General features: G+C 58.7%; 2 protein-coding genes across 2 annotated transcripts in view; both read right to left on the reverse strand.

The window, feature by feature from the left end:
* The window catches only part of LMF1 (lipase maturation factor 1), a 73,664-nt gene extending 68,167 nt beyond the window's left edge, over positions 1–5,497 (reverse strand). The window contains exon 1 of the mRNA XM_064362859.1: positions 5,294–5,497. Within this exon, the coding sequence (XP_064218929.1) occupies positions 5,294–5,305 (12 nt within the window). The 5' untranslated portion in view covers positions 5,306–5,497. The remainder of the gene's footprint in view (positions 1–5,293) is intronic.
* Positions 5,369–24,906, reverse strand: part of LOC135269092 (lipase maturation factor 1-like) — an 83,224-nt gene continuing 63,686 nt past the window's right edge. The window contains exon 4 of the mRNA XM_064362860.1: positions 5,369–5,442. The gene's annotated coding sequence lies outside the window, so the exon portion shown is untranslated. The remainder of the gene's footprint in view (positions 5,443–24,906) is intronic.

Genomic DNA, 24,906 nt, shown 5'->3' on the forward strand with positions numbered 1-24,906 from the left:
ACACAGTAGAGAGTGGGCTATGGGAGGAGGAGGAGGAGGAGGGGACTGTGGTGTTCACACAGTAGAGAGTGGGCTATGGGAGGAGGAGGAGGAGGAGCCTGCGGTGTTCACATAGTAGAGAGTGGGCTATGGGAGGAGGACGAGGAGGAGGGGACTGTGGTGTTCACATAGTAGAGAGTGGGCTATGGGAGGAGGAGGAGGAGGAGGAGCCTGTGGTGTTCACATAGTAGAGAGTGGGCTATGGGAGGAGGAGGAGGAGGAGGGACTGTGGTGTTCACACAGTAGAGAGTGGGCTATGGGAGGAGGAGGAGGAGGAGGAGCCTGCGGTGTTCACACAGTAGAGAGTGGGCTATGGGAGGAGGAGGAGGAGGATGGGACTGTGGTGTTCACACAGTAGAGAGTGGGCTATGGGAGGAGGAGGAGGAGGAGGGGACTGTGGTGTTCACACAGTAGAGAGTGGGCTATGGGAGGAGGAGGAGGAGGAGGGGACTGTGGTGTTCACACAGTAGAGAGTGGGCTATGGGAGGAGGAGGAGGAGGAGGGGACTGTGGTGTTCACACAGTAGAGAGTGGGCTATGGGAGGAGGAGGAGGAGGAGGGGACTGTGGTGTTCACACAGTAGAGAGTGGGCTACGGGAGGAGGAGGAGGAGGAAGAGGAGGAGGAGGGGACTGCGGTGTTCACATAGTAGAGAGTGGGCTATGGGAGGAGGAGGAGGAGGAGGGGACTGTGGTGTTCACACAGTAGAGAGTGGGCTATGGGAGGAGGAGGAGGAGGAGGGGCCTGTGGTGTTCACACAGTAGAGAGTGGGCTATGGGAGGAGGAGGAGGAGGAGGAGGAGGAGCCTGTGGTGTTCACACAGTAGAGAGTGGGCTATGGGAGGAGGAGGAGGAGGAGGGGACTGCGGTGTTCACATAGTAGAGAGTGGGCTATGGGAGGAGGAAGAGGAGGAGGAGCCTGCGGTGTTCACATAGTAGAGAGTGGGCTATGGGAGCAGGAGGAGGAGGAGGAGGAGGAGCCTGTGGTGTTCACACTGTAGAGAGTGGGTTATGGGAGGAGGAGGAGGAGGAGGAGGAGCCTGTGGTGTTCACACTGTAGAGAGTGGGCTATGGGAGGAGGAGGAGGAGCCTGTGGTGTTCACACAGTAGAGAGTGGGCTATGGGAGGAGGAGGAGGAGCCTGTGGTGTTCACACTGTAGAGAGTGGGCTATGGGAGGAGGAGGAGGAGGAAGAGGAGGAGGAGGAGTCTGTGGTGTTCACACAGTAGAGAGCGGGCTTTGGGAGGAGGAGGAGGAGGAGAGGGAGGGGCCTGTGGTGTTCACACTTTAGAGAGTGGGTTATGGGAGGAGGAGGTGGAGGAGGAGGAGGGGCCTGTGGTGTTCACACAGTAGAGAGTGGGCTATGGGAGGAGGAGGAGGAGGAGGAGGAGGAGGAGCCTGTGATGTTCACACTGTAGAGAGTGGGCTATGGGAGGAGGAGGAGGAGGAGGAGGAGCCTGTGGTGTTCACACTGTAGAGAGTGGGCTATGGGAGGAGGAGGAGGAGGAGGAGGAGGAGCCTGTGGTGTTCACACTGTAGAGAGTGGGCTACGGGAGGAGGAGGAGGAGGAGGGGCCTGTGGTGTTCATACAGTAGAGAGTAGGCTATGGGGGGAGGAGGAGGAGGAGAGGGAGGGGCCTGTGGTGTTCATACTTTAGAGAGTGGGTTATGGGAGGAGGAGGTGGAGGAGGAGGAGGGGACTGTGGTGTTCACACAGTAGAGAGTGGGCTATGGGAGGAGGAGGAGGAGGAGGAGGAGGAGGAGGAGCCTGTGATGTTCACACTGTAGAGAGTGGGCTATCGGAGGAGGAGGAGGAGGAGGAGGAGCCTGTGGTGTTCACACTGTAGAGAGTGGGCTATGGGAGGAGGAGGAGGAGGAGGAGGAGGAGGAGGAGGAGCCTGTGGTGTTCACACTGTAGAGAGTGGGCTACGGGAGGAGGAGGAGGAGGAGGGGCTTGTGGTGTTCATACAGTAGAGAGTAGGCTATGGGGGGAGGAGGAGGAGGAGAGGGAGGGGCCTGCGGTGTTCACACTTTAGAGAGTGGGTTTTGGGAGGAGGAGGTGGAGGAGGAGGAGGAGGGGCCTGTGGTGTTCACACAGTAGAGAGTGGGCTATGGGAGGAGGAGGAGGAGGAGGCGGAGGAGGAGCCTGTGGTGTTCACACTGTAGAGAGTGGGCTATGGGAGGAGGAGGAGGAGGAGGAGGAGGAGGGGACTGTGGTGTTCACACAGTAGAGAGTGGGCTATGGGAGGAGGAGGAGGAGGAGGAGGAGGAGCCTGTGGTGTTCACACTGTAGAGAGTGGGCTATGGGGGGAGGAGGAGGAGGAGGAGGAGGGGCCTGTGGTGTTCACACAGTAGAGAGTGGGCTATGGGAGGAGGAGGAGGAGGAGGAGGAGCCTGTGGTGTTCACACTGTAGAGAGTGGGCTATGGGAGGAGGAGGAGGAGGAGGAGGAGCCTGTGGTGTTCACACTGTAGAGAGTGGGCTATGGGAGGAGGAGGAGGAGGAGGAGGAGCCTGTGGTGTTCACACTGTAGAGAGTGGGCTATGGGAGGAGGAAGAGGAGGAGGAGGGGACTGTGATGTTCACACTGTAGAGAGTGGGCTATGGGAGGAGGAGGAGGAGGAGGAGGAGCCTGTGGTGTTCACACTGTAGAGAGTGGGCTATGGGAGGAGGAGGAGGAGGAGGAGGAGGAGCCTGTGGTGTTCACACTGTAGAGAGTGGGCTATGGGAGGAGGAAGAGGAGGAGGAGGGGACTGTGATGTTCACACAGTAGAGAGTGGGCTACGGGAGGAGGAGGAGGAGGAGGAGGGGACTGTGATGTTCACACTGTAGAGAGTGGGCTATGGGAGGAGGAGGAGGAGGAGGAGGAGGAGCCTGTGGTGTTCACACTGTAGAGAGTGGACTATGGGAGGAGGAAGAGGAGGAGGAGGAGCCTGTGGTGTTCTCACTGTAGAGAGTGGGCTATGGGAGGAGGAGGAGGAGGAGGAGCCTGCGGTGTTCACACAGTAGAGAGTGGGCTATGGGAGGAGGAGGAGGAGGAGGAGGAGCCTGTGGTGTTCACACAGTAGAGAGTGGGCTATGGGAGGAGGAGGAGGAGGAGGAGGAGCCTGTGGTGTTCACACTGTAGAGAGTGGGCTATGGGAGGAGGAAGAGGAGGAGGAGGGGACTGTGATGTTCACACTGTAGAGAGTGGGCTATGGGAGGAGGAGGAGGAGGAGGAGGAGCCTGTGGTGTTCACATAGTAGAGAGTGGGCTATGGGAGGAGGAGGAGGAGGGGCCTGCGGTGTTCACACAGTAGAGAGTAGGCTATGTGGGGAGGAGCAGGAGGAGAGGGAGGGGCCTGCAGTTTTCACACAGTAAAAACAGCAAGGTCTTAGAGAAGTGTCCAAGGCCCCCCCACAGCCCCAGAAAACCGACCTATCAGGGACACCCTGGTGCCTGCCATCTATAGGTGGACAAGTGCCCATCACCCCTGTGCAGCTGGAGCAGGAATGCCCTGGGTTGAAGCTGGTATGCCACAGAGGGCAGGGAGGAAACCGGGGGGCTCTCTGCCTGGGAGAACCCTCTGGACGCGTTGTCCTGCCGGGTGAGAGGGCCCTGGTTTGAAGCCCGTCTTTGCAGGTGTCCTGCCAATGCAGCCGAGCCTGCAGTGACTCCTTGCTCATTGTGAGAGACCCGGCAGCCCTCACAGGAAAGGAATAAAGGGAACTAGGAGCCCGGTCCCACCGGGGAGCCCCATTTTACCAGAGAAATGGCCAATCTACTCCACGCATGCCTGACGTTTGCACAGCACCGGCTAGTGCTGGTGAGACGCGAGGGATGCGGGTGAAGGGGACGGAGAAGGAGGGCACGGGGGAAGATGGGAGCTGCAGGGGGACGGAGCCCGGAGCTGAATCAGACGGAAAGAAGAGCTATGCCCAGACGCGGACATCACGGTGCAAGGAATACATGGCAAGAAGTGGGCTCAGACAGCCCCTCACACTGCGCAAACCCACACTACACGCTACAGTGAACCATGCTACCCGCTACAACGAGCCACGTTTCATGCTAGACTGAGCCACGCTACACCACGACACATGATACCCCAAACCACGTAGAGGAGTTGCTGCCCAAATCCATGGCTGGTGCTACGTCAAGACTGAGTGTCTGAAGCTGCCTCAGGGGAGAGGGTGACAGGGGCTGCCCAGCACTCGGGCCCCCTGCCCAAGCCATGACCTGAAGCTGAACAGGCGCAGCAGCCGCGCCTCAGGGCTACGGAGAGGAGGAGGGGCGGAGACGCAGCACGGCCATGGCCCGGTGAGCGTGTGCCGTCCTGAGTGGGGGCAGCCCACTGTCGGGTGGTGAGGGACGCGTTCCTGGGCGTTGTGCCCAACTCTTCTGTGCGTCTTCCCTGGGTCCTCCACCCAACACTGAAGGGGATGGGTGCTCAGAGAGCACATCTGTACGACATGGTTTCCAGTGCAGAGCATGAGGATTTTATAATTCCAGCACAAAACTAAAATCTCACTAACAAAACACGTCACGTGGAAGAGAGTGAGAGCTGCGAAACTCCCGAGTTAGTGCACCACGAGTCAAAAGGACCATGTCACTCGGAGTGTAAAGTGCAAACTGTGTTTTTGTGAACTCGGAGGTAACACTACCGAAGCTGAACACGGGGCGGGCATGTGTCTTCGCCGCATGCAGGGCTGATGAGCAGCCAATGGCTGCCCCCACACCAGGGCCTGGCAGGGAACCCCGACAGTCTGCCCGTCCTAAGAGACGGCAAAGCCAAGCAGGCTGGGCATCCGGGAGGGAGGACGCAGCCGACAGTCAGTCAGGAGGCCATGCTTCCCCTGGACATCAGGACGGCGGGTCTCATGCTTCCTTCACCCTCGAATATGTCTGTCAACACGACCACCATGGCCTAAGACTGTCATTTAAAGGCGAGCTCTGAAATATCTCGGACACCTGGGAAAGCACAGGAGGGCTGGTGGGGGAGGCAAGGTGTCCAGCGCTCCTCCCCGTCTCCTCCTGAAATGCACTCAAGGGTGCGCTTCTTTCCCAGAAACAGGGATCATGAACCTGCCTGGGAGAAGCCAGCCGAGTCCCCAGCGTTGAAACACAGGCCCCTGGAGGGCAGAAGAGGGTGCAGCTGGCTAGGCCGGGCCAACAGGAGGACAGCGGGTGGCAGGGGAAGAGGGAAGGCAGCCCCACGTCACCCAAAAGCCGCGCAGGGTAGAAAAGCCGTGATTCCCCAAACATGACAGGAGCGCTCCACTCACCGCCCCGAGCATGATCCTGAAAATCAGCCAGCGGAAGCCCCACAGGACAATCCGGGACGTGGGGGTGTGCCGGGGCAGCCTCGACAGCGTCCACAGCGGGCACAGGAAGATGCCCAGGAACCCCGTCTCCAGAAGCTGGGACTCCCATCCTAAAACGACAGTTACACATACCAAGGGTGAGTTCACGGAGGCCACACATTGCACACATGGTTTCAGATACTCAGTTTAATGGAAACGGCTCTAACACGGGCTGATGCTGCTACTGAGAGGCACAAGCACCACGTGTGAATCTCGGCACCAACGTGCAAGGAGCTCGGAGTGCAGGACCCAGGGCCTGGGCTGGTGCTTCCTGTAACCTCGGCACCCTTCGCCCTCGAGGGAAAGGCCCTGTTCTGAGGGCCGCCACCTGCCACCCTTCAGGACGCTGCGCAGACCCTGCACACGTGCTGCCGGCGGGTGTGTGGGGAAGCCTTTCCCCTCCCGTAGCTTTGCACGAAAACAAAGCTTTCACCTTCTTCACTGCCCGGCCTCCATGTGAAGCAGGGTCTCCCTCTGGCTCTGTCCCTCCCAGGCGGGCCGGGAAGCCAGGCAGAGATGCAGAGGCAGGTCGCGGCGGGTTCACACAGCACCAACACCAGTCAGCCCCTCATGGGCCCAGGAAGTCCCCGACTGCTAGCGGCAGATAAAATCACCCACTGCTGCTAGACGTGGGAGACTTGCAGGGGCCCGGCAGATTTTTCTCCCTGGAAACCCGGCATGAGAACGCAGATGCGGGCCGCCATCGCAGTGCTGTTCTCAGAGGTGAGGCCACCGTGGATGTGGCTGCTGGAAACTGCCCACAGCCCATGTCTGTCCATGGCAGGTCACATCCCAGGGGCCCAGAGACCCCACAGGCCAGGCTCCCTGCTGGGCTCTGAGGACGCCGGATGGGACAGAGGCCACCGCTGCCCAGTGTGACAACGATCACACGACTCCCTACACCACAGCGTCTACGCGCCACAGGGAGGAAGGGAGAGTGCAGAGGGATGTGGACGGGCTCGCGGGGAGCTCCTTCAGCAACTCGTCCGTACCCGAGAAATGACGGTGAAGTCAAGCCTGTGAGGAAGCTGCTGCAGCAGCACTGGAGTGTAACCCAAGCACAAGACAAACGCCTGCCAGTCACACGGACGTGCGTGTATCGCTGATTAAACACATCTGCGTACACGGAGGCAGCGCGGTCCTGCTCTGCTCCGAGCGGACAGTCAGACTCACGCTGCCCGGGCTCGTGGAGGGCACAGGCCGCGGAGCTGAGGCCCAGTGGTCTCACAGTGGGACCCCCTCCGCCTCGCCCATGCCCCAGGCTCTCTGGGCCCCATGTTCCCCACAGAAGCCAGAGCCACCCGGCTGGCTGGGCCCTGCGGCCGCCCTGGGAAGGAAAGGGTGGCCCCGGGCCCACCTGCTTCTGTTTTCTTGGCTCGGGTCTCGTGGAATTCCAGCAGCTGCGCGGCGGCACAAGGGCTGCATTGTTCTCCGCCCCAGCGTGGCGGACGGCGCGTCCCCAGGAAAGTCAATCAGCAGTGCACTGCCAGGGCGGCCTCAGCGCCAGGGCCGTCCCCGCAGCACCCACCCAGCAGACACCAGTGCCGCCTGAAGCCAGCCCCAGGTGCCCGAAAGAGGCGTCAACGTGGCCGGTGAGAGCAGCAGGCCACGCCCCCTGCGCACCCTGCCAGGTGCACGGCTGCACGTGCCGCCTTCCCAGCTTCAGCATCTGTGCCCTGCTCCTCCCCAGGGGCCTCCCTTCCCTTTAGTCAGGGGTACGGCTCCGGGAAGGTCCCTGCCCCGCTCACAGCCTCCGGTGCTGTTTCCACCGCCTGCTGGGCTGGGTCTTCCAGGGACAGAGCACCTCCCCGTGGGGAGCCTGGTGCGCTCTGCTTGGGGGCTGGGGGGCAGCTCTCGGGGGAATGTTCACTTCCACGGCCGGCCGCTGCTCTCCTTCCTGTGATACAGACAGTGCTGGCCCCATCGCCAGAGATGCTCCTGGGCCCCGCCCACTGGACAGGGTGCGACCCTTGGGGAGGAACCCACGGCACCACCTTCTGGAGCAGAACCCGAGGCTGGCTGTCTCCCAGGAACGCCCCCAAGAGGCAGCACATTGGGGAGGAGACGCAACCTGTCCTGGGGCTGGGACCACACTCATGGAACACACAGGACACACGTCCGGCTCAGCCCTGACAGACAAAACCTCAAAGCAGCTTTGGCCCCAGCGGCGGCCGGCCACCCTCACCGATGCCTCCACGTCAGAGCCACTGCTTCCCGCTGCTGTCTGTAGGCCCTACAGCCTGTCTACGGCTTGTGCCTCTGGTCCCAGCGTTGTGCCCTCGCCCAGCAACGGCTGTGCATGAAGCCGGCAGGGTGAGCCCCTGGTGTCAGAAAAGCCATAGCTGCGCCCTCCCCTTCAGGCATGCGTGGCCACCTTGGTGATTAGTCACACTGCATTGAGACCTGAGGGGCACCTGAGTGCCCGAGACCCAGAGGCACCAGCCCTGGGGTCCCGCCCACTCCTGCCCTGGCGCCTCGCCCACTCCTGCCCTGGCGCCTCACCCAATGCACTTGTGTTAATTGCTCATTGCCTGCTGGACACCTCGATGCTGGTGTGGAGGGATGCAGGTGCCCCAGCACCAGGCAGAGGTGGGCACGGCGCCTCTCAGCTGCCCCCCGCCTCAGAATTCACTCGGATCCAGAGCTAGGCTGATGCTCGAGGCAGGAGCCTGTGTTCTGCAACCTGGCTGGCATTGCAGGTGACTGTTCTGTGCCATTCGCAGGGGTCTCGGGGCATCAGAAGAGGCAGAAACGAGGACACAGCCTTGTCAACGCCTTGATGGAGAGAGTTGAGCTTGGCGGCTCTGGACGCCAGGTATGCAGCTGCGGGAGGCGTGGAGCACACAGGAGAGACAGGCTTCGCCATGGGGCAGCCCGAGGTGCATGGCGGGGCCAGGGCCAGACCTGCACATGACCGACGGCCCGACAGGGATTCTGAGGCCTTGGAACTTTATAATGGAACTTTAAGATGAAACACTCGGAAGAAGAAATGTGCAGATGACAGCAACTGCCACATAGCCCGTCTTAGAGTGGCTTCCCACAGCTCCAGACTTTGGAATCGCTTCTCCCCATTGGTGACGGACCTCGAGGCTGGGACAGCTGCAGCTGCACAATCCGTCATCAGAGGCCCCACAAGATGCCGAGCCCTGGGACAGGGACATGCCCATCACTGCGCCCCAGGCCGTCCCTGACCACTCCTGGGAGGGGAGCCCCACCACCACGCCCCAGGCCGTCCCTGACCACTCCTGGGAGGGGAGCCCCACCACCACGCCCCAGGCCGTCCCTGACCACTCCCAGGAGGGAGGGGAGCACATTTCCTAGCACTGCACCCCTGACCATTCCTGACCACTCCCGGGAGGGGAGCACACATCCTCATCACTGTGCCTCGTGCCATCCCTGAACATTCCCAGGAGGGAGGGGAGCACATTCCCTAGCACTGCACCCCTCACCATTCCTGACCACTCCCGGGAGGGGAGCACACATCCCCATCACTGTGCCCCGCGCCGTCCCTGAATACTCCCAGGAGGGAGGGGAGCACACTCCCCAGCACTGAACCCCTGACCATTCTTGACCACTCCCGGGAGGGGAGCACACATCCCCAGCACTGCACCCCCGGCGGTCCCTGAACACTCCTGGGAGGGGAGCACACTCCCCATCGCTGCGTCCCGGGCGGTCCCTGAACACTCCTGGGAGGGGAGCATACTCCCCACGTTTCAGGGGACTGCAGGTTGCTTCATCAGTACAAACCCTTCTGGCTCCCTGTGAAGACAGTGCCGACCCAAATGGGGAGAAAGCCAGGTGGGCCAAAACCCAGAGGCTCCTCACACCCAACCGTCCTGCTCTGCAGGACACAGACCCGACGCTGGCTCACAGGGTCCACGAGAGAACGCACACTGCCGTGAGCCCTGAGCCCATGATCGCTCCAGCTCTCCGAGTTCAAACCAGAAGCGCTCTCTCCCTTCCTTTCCTTGACCACTGGTGACAAAACTTCATTATCCTGGACCAGATGGAAGTGTTGTTCCTCTGAATGAAATTTCCAAGTGCAGATCACTTACGTGACGCAGTGGCTGAAGCAGAGGCCCCGAGGACACCCGCCTCGCTGTTGCCTGCTTGGCTGACCCAGGAAGGGCATCCGAGGCCCAAGCGCTTGCAGGGTCTTCGCCGTCCCATACACGCCTCCTAGATGACAAGGTCCTGTGCTAGTTGCTTTAACACTGACAATTTAAAAACAGCCAAAGAACAACTCACTCTAGATCCAGCTTCAAAGAGCCAGCTGTGGAGAGCCAAGGGGCTCCTCCAGGGGACATTCAGGCTGGACGGGCCCCGTGTGCACAGGTGAGACGAGACGGGTGTGGACAGGCCTCAAACACCAGAGGAGCCAGGCGCACGATGGCGCAGAGGGCAGCCGGAGGCCACGGGGTGGTGCGGAGAGCCCTCCTCATCCTCACCACAGCCAGGGTCCCTCACTCTACCACCAAACTCCTAGGCACCTGCTCCCAGGCAGAAGTAGATGCTTACACAACTTCTGTATTTATGGGAATCAAAGGTTGAGGAGGGACCCTCTGCCACTGAAGAACCAGAAGATTCGCCACCAAGAGGCCGGATCTGCGCCTGGAGGCCCAGGGCATGCAGAAACACATGGAGGGACAGGGCGGAGCTGGGCGGCCAGCAGCACTCACATGACACCAGCTCCAGGGGCCCCAGAGGGTGGAGGGTCCCAGGCCAGCCTAGGGACAGGGTGCACTGTCGGCCAGGCAGAGCACTGGGGTGGAGCCTGAGCTGGGGTTTTCCAGATCGAAGTCCTGGAGGTCAGCAGCCGTGTGGATGAGAGACACGCAGGGTGAGATGACTGCAGTGCCTCAGGCGGGCGAGACGAGCACCATAGCCAGGGGTCAGAGTGGGGGCCCGGGGCAGGGGAGACTCGGGGGCCAGGGCAGGGGAGATGCCGGGGTCTGGGGCAGGTGACACCCAGGCGCCGCTTGCCCACCAGCGAGGGCAGAGGCTTGGAGGGTGCGGAAGGTGCGCAGGGCAGGGGCAGCTGGCGTCAGGCACAGGGGGTTGTGGGTTAGCGTCCCTGGAGCCAGGGCCAGGGTGCTGTGGGCTAAGCCGCCTCTGACCAAGGAAGAAATGTGATGTAACATGACGTTCTGGAGGCGCAAGTCACCGTGATGGCCACTGTAGGAGGAGAACGCCAGCTGAGGCCGAGTTAACTCTGTGGAAACTATTTTAGTACTTAGAGAGAGTAATTAAATATAGCACAGATGGAGCCTTCAAAAATGACAGCCACCATCCGCGTTAGAAGCAGGAAATCCATTAAGTTCGCTGTTAAAATCGGGGACGAGGGAGCAGAGTGTTCCCTCCTGACTGCCTGTCACTCAGCTCTGCGCCGGGCCGCCCTCTGCCACCCCAGGGGCTTCTAATGGCGGCCCCGGAGAGAGCTGAGGGCTTTTAAAAGTTTCCTTCATTTTTACACGTTATATTTTAGGCTGAAAAGTTATGAAATAGTGTTCAAATCTGACTTTGCGCTATCATGGAACAGAAGGGCTGTGGGCTACAGATGCCCTCGGGGCCGGATGGTGGGGGCTGGGGAGTACGCTCTCGCTGCCAGCCCGTGGGGAGGGTAGGCACTGGCAGGCACACCCACACGGCCCTGGGACACCAGGTAGCCTAGTCTGTGACCCGCCCATGTGCAGAGCCCCAGAGCCCACTTCTCCACGTCTCTGGCCAAGGGGAAAACATCTTTTGCGATCATGCTAGCAAAAGGCACGCTTCGGAGGCGGCAAGTGAAGGCTCTGCCACTGAGGCCTGCGGCCCTGGGACGCCTGGTCAGCTCCCTGGCAGCAACTGAAGGTACATCAGGAACTGCCCTCTCCTGGCAGCCGGCCACGTCCCGGGTGTCCTCTCGCAGATCCTCTGAATTTTGGGCTCTGGGTCTGTTACGGCTGTGGCTCTGCACAGCTAGCTCTGGGAGCACGAGGGCTGCGCAGATAGGGGACGGAGACGCCACTGGGGACTGCCATGCTGGAAGCAGCATCTTGAAGGCAGAGCTGAAGTCATGCCTGTGAGCCCGTCTGCACCCCAGCACGCAGAAGTGATCCTGTGGGGAGCCAGGCCCAAAGCCCGCGCTCATGCTGGTTCCAGCTCAGCCGGCCAGAGCCCCATCCAGAGCCCGTCTGCCACCATGGGGGACGGGTCAACACTTTCCCACCTCCCCCAAGCACACGGGCAACACACAGCCATGGCGTGGCCGCACCGACCACATGCTGCCCAAGTCCAAGTAAGGAAACGCCACACGAGTGCACGGGAGGCAGGCACCATTCTCGGTGCTCGGCCAGGCCCACTGACCCCTCTGGCTCACTGGAGATGAGCCGCCAGGGCTGCCCTCCCCCAACAGCCATGCCCATCCCGGCAGCAGGGCTGTCTGCAGGGGTGCTGGGAGGTCCTGACGTCAGCCCCACCCCAGAGGTGTGCCGGGGGACAGGAGCACTACTGTGCTCACCTGGCACCCTCAACCTCCTCCTCACGGTGGGCTCCTTCCCTCCTCTGGGATTGGCCAGGCTGTGTCTGCAGCGGTCTGCGGCCCCCTGGCCTTTGGTCGCCTGGAGCCAAGTTCTGCATAGGAACCTCCAGAACCGGCCTGAGCCGCCACAGCCGCGTCTACCCACTGGCCATGACTTACATCCTGAGGACGCCTCACAGGAGGGCGCCGTTCTGCTGCCCGGAAGACATACAGGTGCAGAGCCGGGGACGTGGTGTCGGGATGTGGCGCAGGGTGGCCATCAGGTGGCAAATGGCAGTGCATTTCCTATCGCGCAAACATCTCTGAAAGCGCAGGTTAAGGGCTTTCGAACTTTAAATAAAATTAGGATAAACTGCACGCTCTCAATTACGAGGAATCTAGCAGACTGTTACGTACTTGAAGGATGTCCCTGGGCGCTGCCGAGAAACAGGAAGTGGCCTCTGTGGCCCTGCGCCCGGCCAGCGGCTTGTGAACACTCGGTTGCCGTGACAACCAGACTTCCTAGCCCCAGGTGTCCCTGTGGCTCCGCTCTGTGCAGGTGTCCCCGGCCCTCGGGAAACAAATCTGCGGTAATGACCTGAGCTATCTTTATTGGCTTTGGATAAACATGAACATGCTTCCCGTCCACGGAAATTAGACTTAGCGGCAGAGAGTGTTTGGGATTAATGTATTCCAAGTTTTTCACCTACGTTAGGCTGGAGGGCGCCACACATTACCATTTCTTTGTCTTTTGTGTCCTGGGAGTGAAAACCGGTGGAAGTTGGCCGAGCCTCCAAGTGACTGTGAGACCCGAGAGAAACACCAGCCATTGCGGGCTTTGGGGATGTCGGGCCCACGGAGCTGTCCTGGGTCAGGGCTGTGCCTCCAGGGCCCCAGCCACTCAGGCCGTGAAGCACTCAAAGGCAGCCCGCATGGCCAGAAGCGCGTTTTATACTGTATTTAACGTTGGTTCAGCTGGATGTGAATTTAAGTGACCATGTGGGGCCAATGTCCCTGAGGGTGCACCCTGACTCTCAGTCGGTCCTGGGGTGGGGTCAGCGTACCCAGGGGCGCACCCTCTCAGCCAGTCCTGGGGTGGGCCGGCAGTCCCAGGGGTGTACCCTGACTCTCAGCCAGTTATGGGGTGGGGCCAGCGTCCCCAGGGGGTGCACCCTGACTCTGTGGAGCTAGTGTCTCCGGGATGTACCCTACCTCTCAGCCAGTCCTGGGGAGGGGGCTGGCATTCCCAGGATGCACCACAACTCTCATGTGGGGCCAGCTTCCCTGGGGTGCACCCGACTCTAAATGAGTCCTGGGTGGGGGGGCACCTGCTCCCAGACACCTGTGGGGTGTGGGTTTCACTGCAGAGCAGCTGTGAGGTGAGCTCATAGCACCTTCCTGCCCTTCCCACCAGGGCTCCTGGGCTCACAGCCTGGCGGCATCCCTGTCCCTGCTGTGACACCTGTGTGGGCAACTGGCGTGTCAGCATGGGCCCCCAGGCTCAGAACGTGGGGTGAGGATGACAAAGCTAGCACCCACGACGGGCTCCCCACTGCACAGCATCAAACCGGAACCCCTTCCCGCAAGGCAGTAAGACTCCTACACCCAGCACCGTTCCTTGGGCCTCAGTCAAGACCCTGCTTGGACATTGCATCTAGAGCCTGGCTGGACAGGACATCCACACCCACCTCAGTCCATCCACAACACCCCATCAACACCCACCCCAGTCCATCCACACACACCAGTACCATATACACACCCACCCCAGTCCATCCACACAACACCCCATCCACACCCACCCCAGTCCATCCACACAACACCACATCCACACCCACCCCAGTCCATCCACTTACACCAATACGATATCCACACCCACCCAAGTCCATCCACACAACACCCCATCCACACCCACCCCAGTCCATCCATACACACTAATACCATATCCACACCCACCCCAGTAGATCCACACAACACCCCATCCACACCGACGCCAGTCCATCCACACAACACCCCATCCACACTCATCCCAGTCCATCCACACACACCAGTACCATATACACACCCACCCCAGTCCATCCACACAACACCCCATCCACACCCACCCCAGTCCATCCACATACACCAATACGATATCCACACCCACGCAAGTCCATCCACACAACACCCCATCCACACCCACCCCAGTCCATCCATACACACTAATACCATATCCACACCCACCCCAGTAGATCCACACAACACCCCATCCACACCGACGCCAGTCCATCCACACAACACCCCATCCACACTCATCCCAGTCCATCCACACACACCAGTACCATATCCACACCGACCCCAGGCCATCCACACAACACCCCATCATTACATCCACACCCACCCCAGTCGGTCCACACAACACCCCATCCACACCCACCTCATTCCATCCACACAACACCGCATCCACACCCACCCCAGTCCACACAACACCGCATCCACAAACACCCCAGTCCATCCACACACAACAATACTATATCCAGACCCACCCCAGTCCATTCACACAACACATCCACACCCACCCCAGTCCGTCCACACAACACTCCATCTACACCCACCCCAGTCCGTCCACACAACACCCCATCCACACCGAACCCAGTCTGTCCACACAACACCCCATCCACACCCACCCCAGTCCGTCCAAACAACACCCCATCCACACCCACCGCAGTCCGTCAACACAACACCCCATCCACAACCACCCCAGTCCATCCACAGAACACCCCATCCACAACCACCCCAGTCCATCCACACGACTCCCCATCCACACCCACCCCAGTCCGTCCACACAACACCCGATCCACACCCACGCCAGTCCATCCATACAACACCCCATCCACACGCACCCCAGTCTATCCACACACACCACTACCATATCCACACTCACCCCAGTCCATCCACAGAACACCCCATGCACACTCACCCCAGTCCATCCACACAACACCCATCCACACCCACCCCAGTCCATGCACACACCCAACACCACATCCACACCCACTCGAGTCCATCAGCAAATCACATCCACACCCAGCCCAGTCCATACACACAACACTGCCACACCCACCCCCGTCCATCCACACAATACCACATCCACACCAACCAAAATCCATCCACACAACACCACATCCACACCCACCCCAGTCCATCCACACAACACCACATCCACACTCACCCCAGTCCATCCACACAACACCCCAACACCACATCCACACCCACCCCAGTCCATCCTCAGAACACTGCCATCCACATCCACCCCAGTCCATGCACACAACACCACATCCACACCCAACCCAGTCCATCCACACACCCCAACACCACACCTACACCCACCCGAGTCCATCCGCAAATCACATCCACACCCAGCCCAGTCCATCCACACAACACTGCCACACCCACCCCCGTCCATCCACACAACACCACATCCACACCAACCAAAATCCATCCACACAACACCATGTCCACACCCACCAAAGTCCATCCACACAACACATCCACACCCACCCTAGTCAATCCGCACAACACCACATCCACACCCACCAAAGTCCATCCACACAACACCACATCCACACTCACCCGAGTCCATCCGCAAATCACATCCACACCCAGCCCAGTCCATCCCCACAACACTGCCACATCCACCCCCGTCCATCCACACAACACCACATCCACACCAACCAAAATCCATCCACACAACACCATGTCCACACCCACCAAAGTCCATCCACACAACACCACATCCACACCGACCCCAGTCCATTCACACAACACCCCATCCACACCCACCAAAGTCCATCCACACAACACCCCATCCACACCCACCCCAGTCCATCCACACACAACCAGTACCATATCCACACCCACCCCAGTCCATCCACAAAACAACACATCCACACCCACCCTAGTCCATCCACACACACACCAATACCATATCCACACCCACCCCAGTCCATCCACACAACACCCCATCAACACCCACCCCAGTCCATCCACAACACCCCATCCACACCCACCCCAGTCCATCCACACACACTAATACCATATCCACACCCACCCTAGTCCATCAACACAACACCCCATCCACAACCACCCCAGTTCATCCACACAACACGCCATCCACACCCACCCCATTCCATCCACACACAGCAAAACCATAACCACACCCACCCCAGTCCATCAACAAAACATCCCATCATTATATCCACACCCATCCCAATCCATCCATACACACCAATACCAGATCCACACCAACCCCAGTCCATCTACACAATACCCCATACACACCCACCCCAGTCCATCCACACACACCAGTACCATATCCACACCTACCCCAGTCCATCCACACAACACCCCATCCACACCCACCCCAGTCCATCCACACAACACCCCATCCAAACCCACCCCAGTCCATCCACACAACACCCCATCCACAACCAACCCAGTCCATCCACACACACCAATATCATATCCACATCCACCCCAGTCCTTCCACACAACACCCCATCCACACCCACCCCAGTCCATCCACACACACCCCATCCACACCCACGCCAGTCCATCCACACAACACCCCATTCACACCCACCCCAGTCCATCCACACAACACCCCATCCAAACCCACCCCAGTCCATCCACACAACACCCCATCCACACCCACCCCAGTCCATCCACACACACCTCATCCACACCCACGCCAGTCCATCCACACAACACCCCATTCACACCCACCCCAGTCTATCCACACACACCAATACCATATCCACACCCACCCCAGTCCATCCAGAAAACACACCATCATTACATCCACACCCACCCCAGTCCGTCCACACAACATCCCATCCACACCCACCCCACTCCATCCACAAAACACCGCATCCACACCCACCCCAGTCTGTGCACACAACACCCCATCCACACCCACCCCAGTCCGTGCACACAACACCCCATCCACACCCACCCCAGTCCGTGCACACAACACCCCATCCACACCTACTTCAGTCCGTCCACACAACACCCCATCCACACCCACCCCAGTCCGTGCACACAACACCCCATCCACACCCACTCCAGTCCATCCACACACCAATACCATATCCACACCCACCCCAGTCCATCCACACACCAATACCATATCCACACCCACCCAGGTCCATCCACAGAACACGACATCCAAACCCACCAAAGTCCATCCAGACAACACCACATCCACACCCACTCCAGTCCATCCACACACCACATCCACACCCACTGAAGTCCATCAACACAACACCACATCCACACCCACTGAAGTCCATTAACACAACACCACATCCACACCCACCCCAGTCCATCCGCACATCACATCCAAACCCACACCAGTCCATCCACACAACACAGCCACACCCACCCCAGTCCATCCACACACCACATCCACACTCACCAAAGTCCATCCACACAACACATCGACAACCAACAAAGTGCATCCACACAACACATCCACACCCACCCCAGTCCATCTGCACACCACATCCACACCCACCAAAGTCCATCCACACAACACCACATCCACACCCACCCCAGTCCATCCACACATCACATCCACCCCCCAACCACCCCAGTCCATCCACACACCACATCCACACTCACCCCAGTCCATCCACACACCCCAACACCACATGCACACCCACCTCCGTCCATCCACACAACACCACATCCACACCCACCCCAGTCCATCCACACACCACATCCACACTCACCCCAGTCCATCCACACAACACCCCAACACCACATCCACACCCACCCCAGTCCATCCTCAGAACACCGCCACCCACACCCACCCCAGTCCATCCACACAACACCACATCCACACCCACCCCAGTCCATCCGCACACCCCAACACCACATCCACACCCAACCCAGTCCATCCACACACCCCAACACCACACCTACACCCACCCGAGTCCATCCGCAAATCACATCCAAACCCAGCCCAGTCCCTCCGCAAATCACATCCACACCCAGCCCAGTCCCTCCACACAACACTGCCACACCCACCCCCGTCCATCCACACAACACCACATCCACACCAACAAAAATCCATCCACACAACACCCTATCCACACCCACCCCAGTCTATCCATACACACCACTACCACAGCCACACTCACCCCAGTCCATCCACAGAACACCCCATGCACACTCAGCCCAGTCCATCCACACCACACCCATCCACACCCACCCAAGTCCATGCACACACCCAACACCACATCCACACCCACCCGAGTCCATCCGCAAATCACATCCACCCCCAGCCCAGTCCATACACACAACACTGCCACACCCACCCCCGTCCATCCACACAACACCACATCCACACTCACCCCAGTCCATCCACACAACACCACATCCACACCCACCCCAGTCCATCCACACAACACCACATCCACACTCACCCCAGTCCATCCACACAACACCCGAACACCACATCCACACCCACCCCAGTCCATCCTCAGAACACCGCCATCCACATCCACCCCAGTCCATGAACACAACACCACATCCACACCCAAACCAGTCCATCCACACACCTCAACACCACACCTACACCCACCCGAGTCCATCCGCAAATCACATCCACACCCAGCCCAGTCCATCCACACAACACTGCCACACCCACCCCCGTCCATCCACACAACACCACATCCACACCAACCAAAATCCATCCACACAAAACCACATCCACACCAACCAAAATCCATCCACACAACACCACATCCACACCAACCAAAATCCATCCACACAACACCACATCCACACCCACCCCAGTCCATCCACACAACACCACATCCACACTCACCCCAGTCCATCCACACAACACCCCAACACCACATCCACACCCACCCCAGTCCATCCTCAGAACACCGCCATCCACATCCACCCCAGTCCATGCACACAACAACACATCCACACTCAACCCAGTCCATCCACACACCCCAACACCACACCTACACCCACCCGAGTCCATCCGCAAATCACATCCACACCCAGCCCAGTCCATCCACACAACACTGCCACACCCACCCCCGTCCATCCACACAACACCACATCCACACCAACCAAAATCCATCCACTCAACACCATGTCCACACCCACCAAAGTCCATCCACACAACACATCCACACCCACCCTAGTCAACCCGCACAACACCACATCCACACCCACCAAAGTCCATCCACACAACACCACATCCACACCGACCCCAGTCCATCCACACAACACATCCACACCCACCCTAGTCAATCCGCACAACACCACATCCACACCACCAAAGTCCATCCACACAACACATCCACACCCACCCTAGTCAATCCGCACAATACCACACCACATCCACACCCACCAAAGTCCATCCACACAACACCACATCCACACCGACCCCAGTCCATTCACACAACACCACATCCACACCCACCAAAGTCCATCCACACAACACATCCACACCCACCCTAGTCAATCCACACAAAACCACATCCACACCCACCAAAGTCCATCCACACAACACCCCATCCACACCCACCCCAGTCCATCCACACACAACCAGTACCATATCCACTCACCCCAGTCCATCCACAAAACAACACATCCACACCCACCCTAGTCCATCCACACACACACCAATACCATATCCACACCCACCCCAGTCCATCCACACAACACCCCATCAACACCCACCCCAGTCATCCACAACACCCCATCCACACCCACCCCAGTCCATCCACACACACTAGTACCATATCCACACCCACCCTAGTCCATCAACACAACACCCCATCCACAACCACCCCAGTTCATCCACACAACACGCCATCCACACCCACCCCATTCCATCCACACACAGCAAAACCATAACCACACCCACCCCAGTCCATCAACAAAACATCCCATCATTACATCCACACCCATCCCAATCCATCCATACACACCAATACCAGATCCACACCAACCCCAGTCCATCCACACAATACCCCATACACACCCACCCCAATCCATCCACACACACCGGTACCATATCCACACCGACCCCAGTCCATCCACACAACACCCCATCCACACCCACCCCAGACCATCCACACAACACCCCATCCAAACCCACACCAGTCCATCCACACAACACCCCATCCAAACCCACCCCAGTCCATCCACACAACACCCCAACCACAACCATCCCAGTCCATCCACACACACCAATATCATATCCACACCCACCCCAGTCCTTCCACACAACACCCCATCCACACCCACCCCAGTCCTTCCACACAACACCCCATCCACACCCACCCCAGTCCATCCACACACACCCCATCCACACCCACGCCAGTCCATCCACACAACACCCCATTCACACCCACCCCAGTCCTTCCACACAACACCCCATCCAAACCCACCCCAGTCCATCCACACAACACCCCATCCACACCCACTCCAGTCCATCTACACACACCCCATCCACACCCACGCCAGTCCATCCACACAACACCCCATTCACACCCACCCCAGTCTATCCACACACACCAATACCATATCCACACCCACCCCAGTCCATCCAGAAAACACACCATCATTACATCCACACCCACCGCAGTCTGTCCACACAACATCCCATCCACACCCACCCCAGTCTGTCCCCACAACACCCAATCCACACCCACCCCAGTCCATCCACAAAACACCGCATCCACACCAACCCCAGTCTGTGCACACAACACCCCATCCACACCCACCTCAGTCCGTGCACACAACACCCCATCCACACCCACCCCAGTCTGTGCACACAACACCCCATCCACACCTACTTCAGTCCGTCCACACAACACCCCATCCACACACATCCCAGTCCATCCACACAACACCCCATCCACACCCACCCCAGTCCATCCACACACCAATACCATATCCACACCCACCCAAGTCCATCCACAGAACACGACATCCACACCCACCAAAGTCCATCCAGACAACACCACATCCACACCCACTCCAGTCCATCCACACACCACATCCACACCCACTCCAGTCCATCCACACAACACCACATCCACACCCACTGAAGTCCATCAACACAACACCACATCCACACCCACTGAAGTCCATCAACACAACACCACATCCACACCCACCCCAGTCCATCCGCACATCACATCCACACCCACACCAGTCCATCCACACAACACAGCCACACCCACCCCAGTCCATCCACACACCACATCCACACTCATCAAAGTCCATCCACACACCACCACATCCACACCAACCAAAATCCATCCACACAACACCCTATCCACACCCACCCCAGTCCATCCATACAACACCCCATCCACACGCACCCCAGTCTATCCACACACACCACTACCATATCCACACTCACCCCAGTCCATCCACAGAACACCCCATGCACACTCACCCCAGTCCATCCACACCACACCCATCCACACCCACCCCAGTCCATGCACACAGCCAACACCACATCCACACCCACCCGAGTCCATCCGCAAATCACATCCACACCCAGCCCAGTCCATACACACAACACTGCCACACCCACCCCCATCCATCCACACAACACCACATCCACACTCACCCCAGTCCATCCACACAACACCACATCCACACCCACCCGAGTCCATCCACACAACACCACATCCACACTCACCCCAGTCCATCCACAGAACACCCCAACACCACATCCACACCCACCCCAGTCCATCCTCAGAACACCGCCATCCACATCCACTCCAGTCCATGGACACAACACCACATCCACACCCAACCCAGTCCATCCACACACCCCAACACCACACCTACACCCACTCGAGTCCATCCGCAAATCACATCCACACCCAGCCCCGTCCATCCACACAACACTGCCACACCCACCCCCGTCCATCCACACAACACCACATCCACACCAACCAAAATCCATCCACTCAACACCATGTCCACACCCACCAAAGTCCATCCACACAATACCCTATCCACACCCACCCCAGTCCATCCATACAACACCCCATCCACACGCACCCCAGTCTATCCACACACACCACTACCATATCCACACTCACCCCAGTCCATCCACAGAACACCCCATGCACACTCACCCCAGTCCATCCACACCACACCCATCCACACCCACCCCAGTCCATGCACACAGCCAACACCACATCCACACCCACCCGAGTCCATCCGCAAATCACATCCACACCCAGCCCAGTCCATACACACAACACTGCCACACCCACCCCCATCCATCCACACACCACATCCACACTCACCCCAGTCCATCCACACAACACCACATCCACACCCACCCGAGTCTATCCACACAACACCACATCCACACTCACCCCAGTCCATCCACAGAACACCCCAACACCACATCCACACCCACCCCAGTCCATCCTCAGAACACCGCCATCCACATCCACTCCAGTCCATGGACACAACACCACATCCACACCCAACCCAGTCCATCCACACACCCCAACACCACACCTACACCCACTCGAGTCCATCCGCAAATCACATCCACACCCAGCCCCGTCCATCCACACAACACTGCCACACCCACCCCCGTCCATCCACACAACACCACATCCACACCAACCAAAATCCATCCACTCAACACCATGTCCACACCCACCAAAGTCCATCCACACAACACATCCACACCCACCCTAGTCAACCCGCACAACACCACATCCACACCCACCAAAGTCCATCCACACAACACCACATCCACACCGACCCCAGTCCATCCACACAACACATCCACACCCACCCTAGTCAATCCGCACAACACCACATCCACACCCACCAAAGTCCATCCACACAACACATCCACACCCACCCTAGTCAATCCGTACAATACCACATCCACACCCAATAAAGTCCATCTACACAACACCACATCCACACCGACCCCAGTCCATTCACACAACACCACATCCACACCCACCAAAGTCCATCCACACAACACATCCACACCCACCCTAGTCAATCCGCACAACACCACATCCACACCCACCAAAGTCCATCCACACAACACCCCATCCACACCCACCCCAGTCCATCCACACACACACCAATACCATATCCACACCCACCCCAATCCATCCACACAACACCCCATCAACACCCACCCCAGTCCATCCACAACACCCCATCCACACCCACCCCAGTCCATCCACACACACTAGTACCATATCCACACCCACCCTAGTCCATCAACACAACACCCCATCCACAACCACCCCAGTTCATCCACACAACACGCCATCCACACCCACCCCATTCCATCCACACACAGCAAAACCATAACCACACCCACCCCAGTCCATCAACAAAACATCCCATCATTACATCCACACCCATCCCAATCCATCCATACACACCAATACCAGATCCACACCAACCCCAGTCCATCCACACAATACCCCATACACACCCACTCCAGTCCATCCACACACACCAGTACCATATCCACACCGACCCCAGTCCATCCACACAACACCCCATCCACACCCACCCCAGTCCATCCACACAACACCCCATCCACACCCACCCCAGTCCATCCACACAACACCCCATCCAAACCCACCCCAGTCATCCACACAACACCCCAACCACAACCATCCCAGTCCATCCACACACACCAATATCATATCCACACCCACCCCAGTCCATCCACACAACACCCCATCCAAACCCACCCCAGTCCATCCACACAACACCCCATCCACAACCATCCCAGTCCATCCACACACACCAATATCATATCCACACCCACCCCAGTCCTTCCACACAACACCCCATCCACACCCACCCCAGTCCATCCACACACACCCCATCCACACCCACGCCAGTCCATCCACACAACACCCCATCCAAACCCACCCCAGTCCATCGACACAACACCCCATCCACACCCACTCCAGTCCATCCACACACACCCCATCCACACCCACGCCAGTCCATCCACACAACACCCCATTCACACCCACCCCAGTCTATCCACACACACCAATACCATATCCACACCCACCCCAGTCCATCCAGAAAAAACACCATCATTACATCCACACCCACCCCAGTCCGTCCACACAACATCCCATCCACACCCACCCCAGTCTGCCCCACAACACCCAATCCACACCCACCCCAGTCCATCCACAAAACACCGCATCCACACCCACCCCAGTCTGTGCACACAACACCCCATCCACACCCACCCCAGTCCGTGCACACAACATCCCATCCACACCCACCCCAGTCCGTACAGACAACACCCCATCCACACCTACTTCAGTCCGTCCACACAACAACCCATCCACACACATCCCAGTCCATCCACACAACACCCCATCCACACCCACCCCAGTCCATCCACACACCAATACCATATCCACACCCACCCAAGTCCATCCACAGAACACGACATCCACACCCACCAAAGTCCATCCAGACAACACCACATCCACACCCACTCCAGTCCATCCACACACCACATCCACACCCACTCCAGTCCATCCACACAATACCACATCCACACCCACTGAAGTCCATCAACACAACACCACATCCACACCCACTGAAGTCCATCAACACAACACCACATCCACACTCACCCCAGTCCATCCGCACATCACATCCACACCCACACCAGTCCATCCACACAACACAGCCACACCCACCCCAGTCCATCCACACACCACATCCACACTCATCAAAGTCCATCCACACACCACCACATCCACACCAACCAAAATCCATCCACACAACACCCTATCCACACCCACCCCAGTCCATCCATACAACACCCCATCCACACGCACCCCAGTCTATCCACACACACCACTACCATATCCACACTCACCCCAGTCCATCCACAGAATACCTCATGCTCACTCACCCCAGTTCATCCACACCACACCCATCCACACCCACCCCAGTCCATGCACACTCCCAACACCAC

Source organism: Aotus nancymaae, unplaced genomic scaffold, assembly GCF_030222135.1.
Source record: "Aotus nancymaae isolate 86718 unplaced genomic scaffold, 86718_ANA_hifiasm-v0.15.2.pri h1tg000049l, whole genome shotgun sequence".
Classification (NCBI taxonomy): Eukaryota; Metazoa; Chordata; class Mammalia; order Primates; family Aotidae; genus Aotus; species Aotus nancymaae.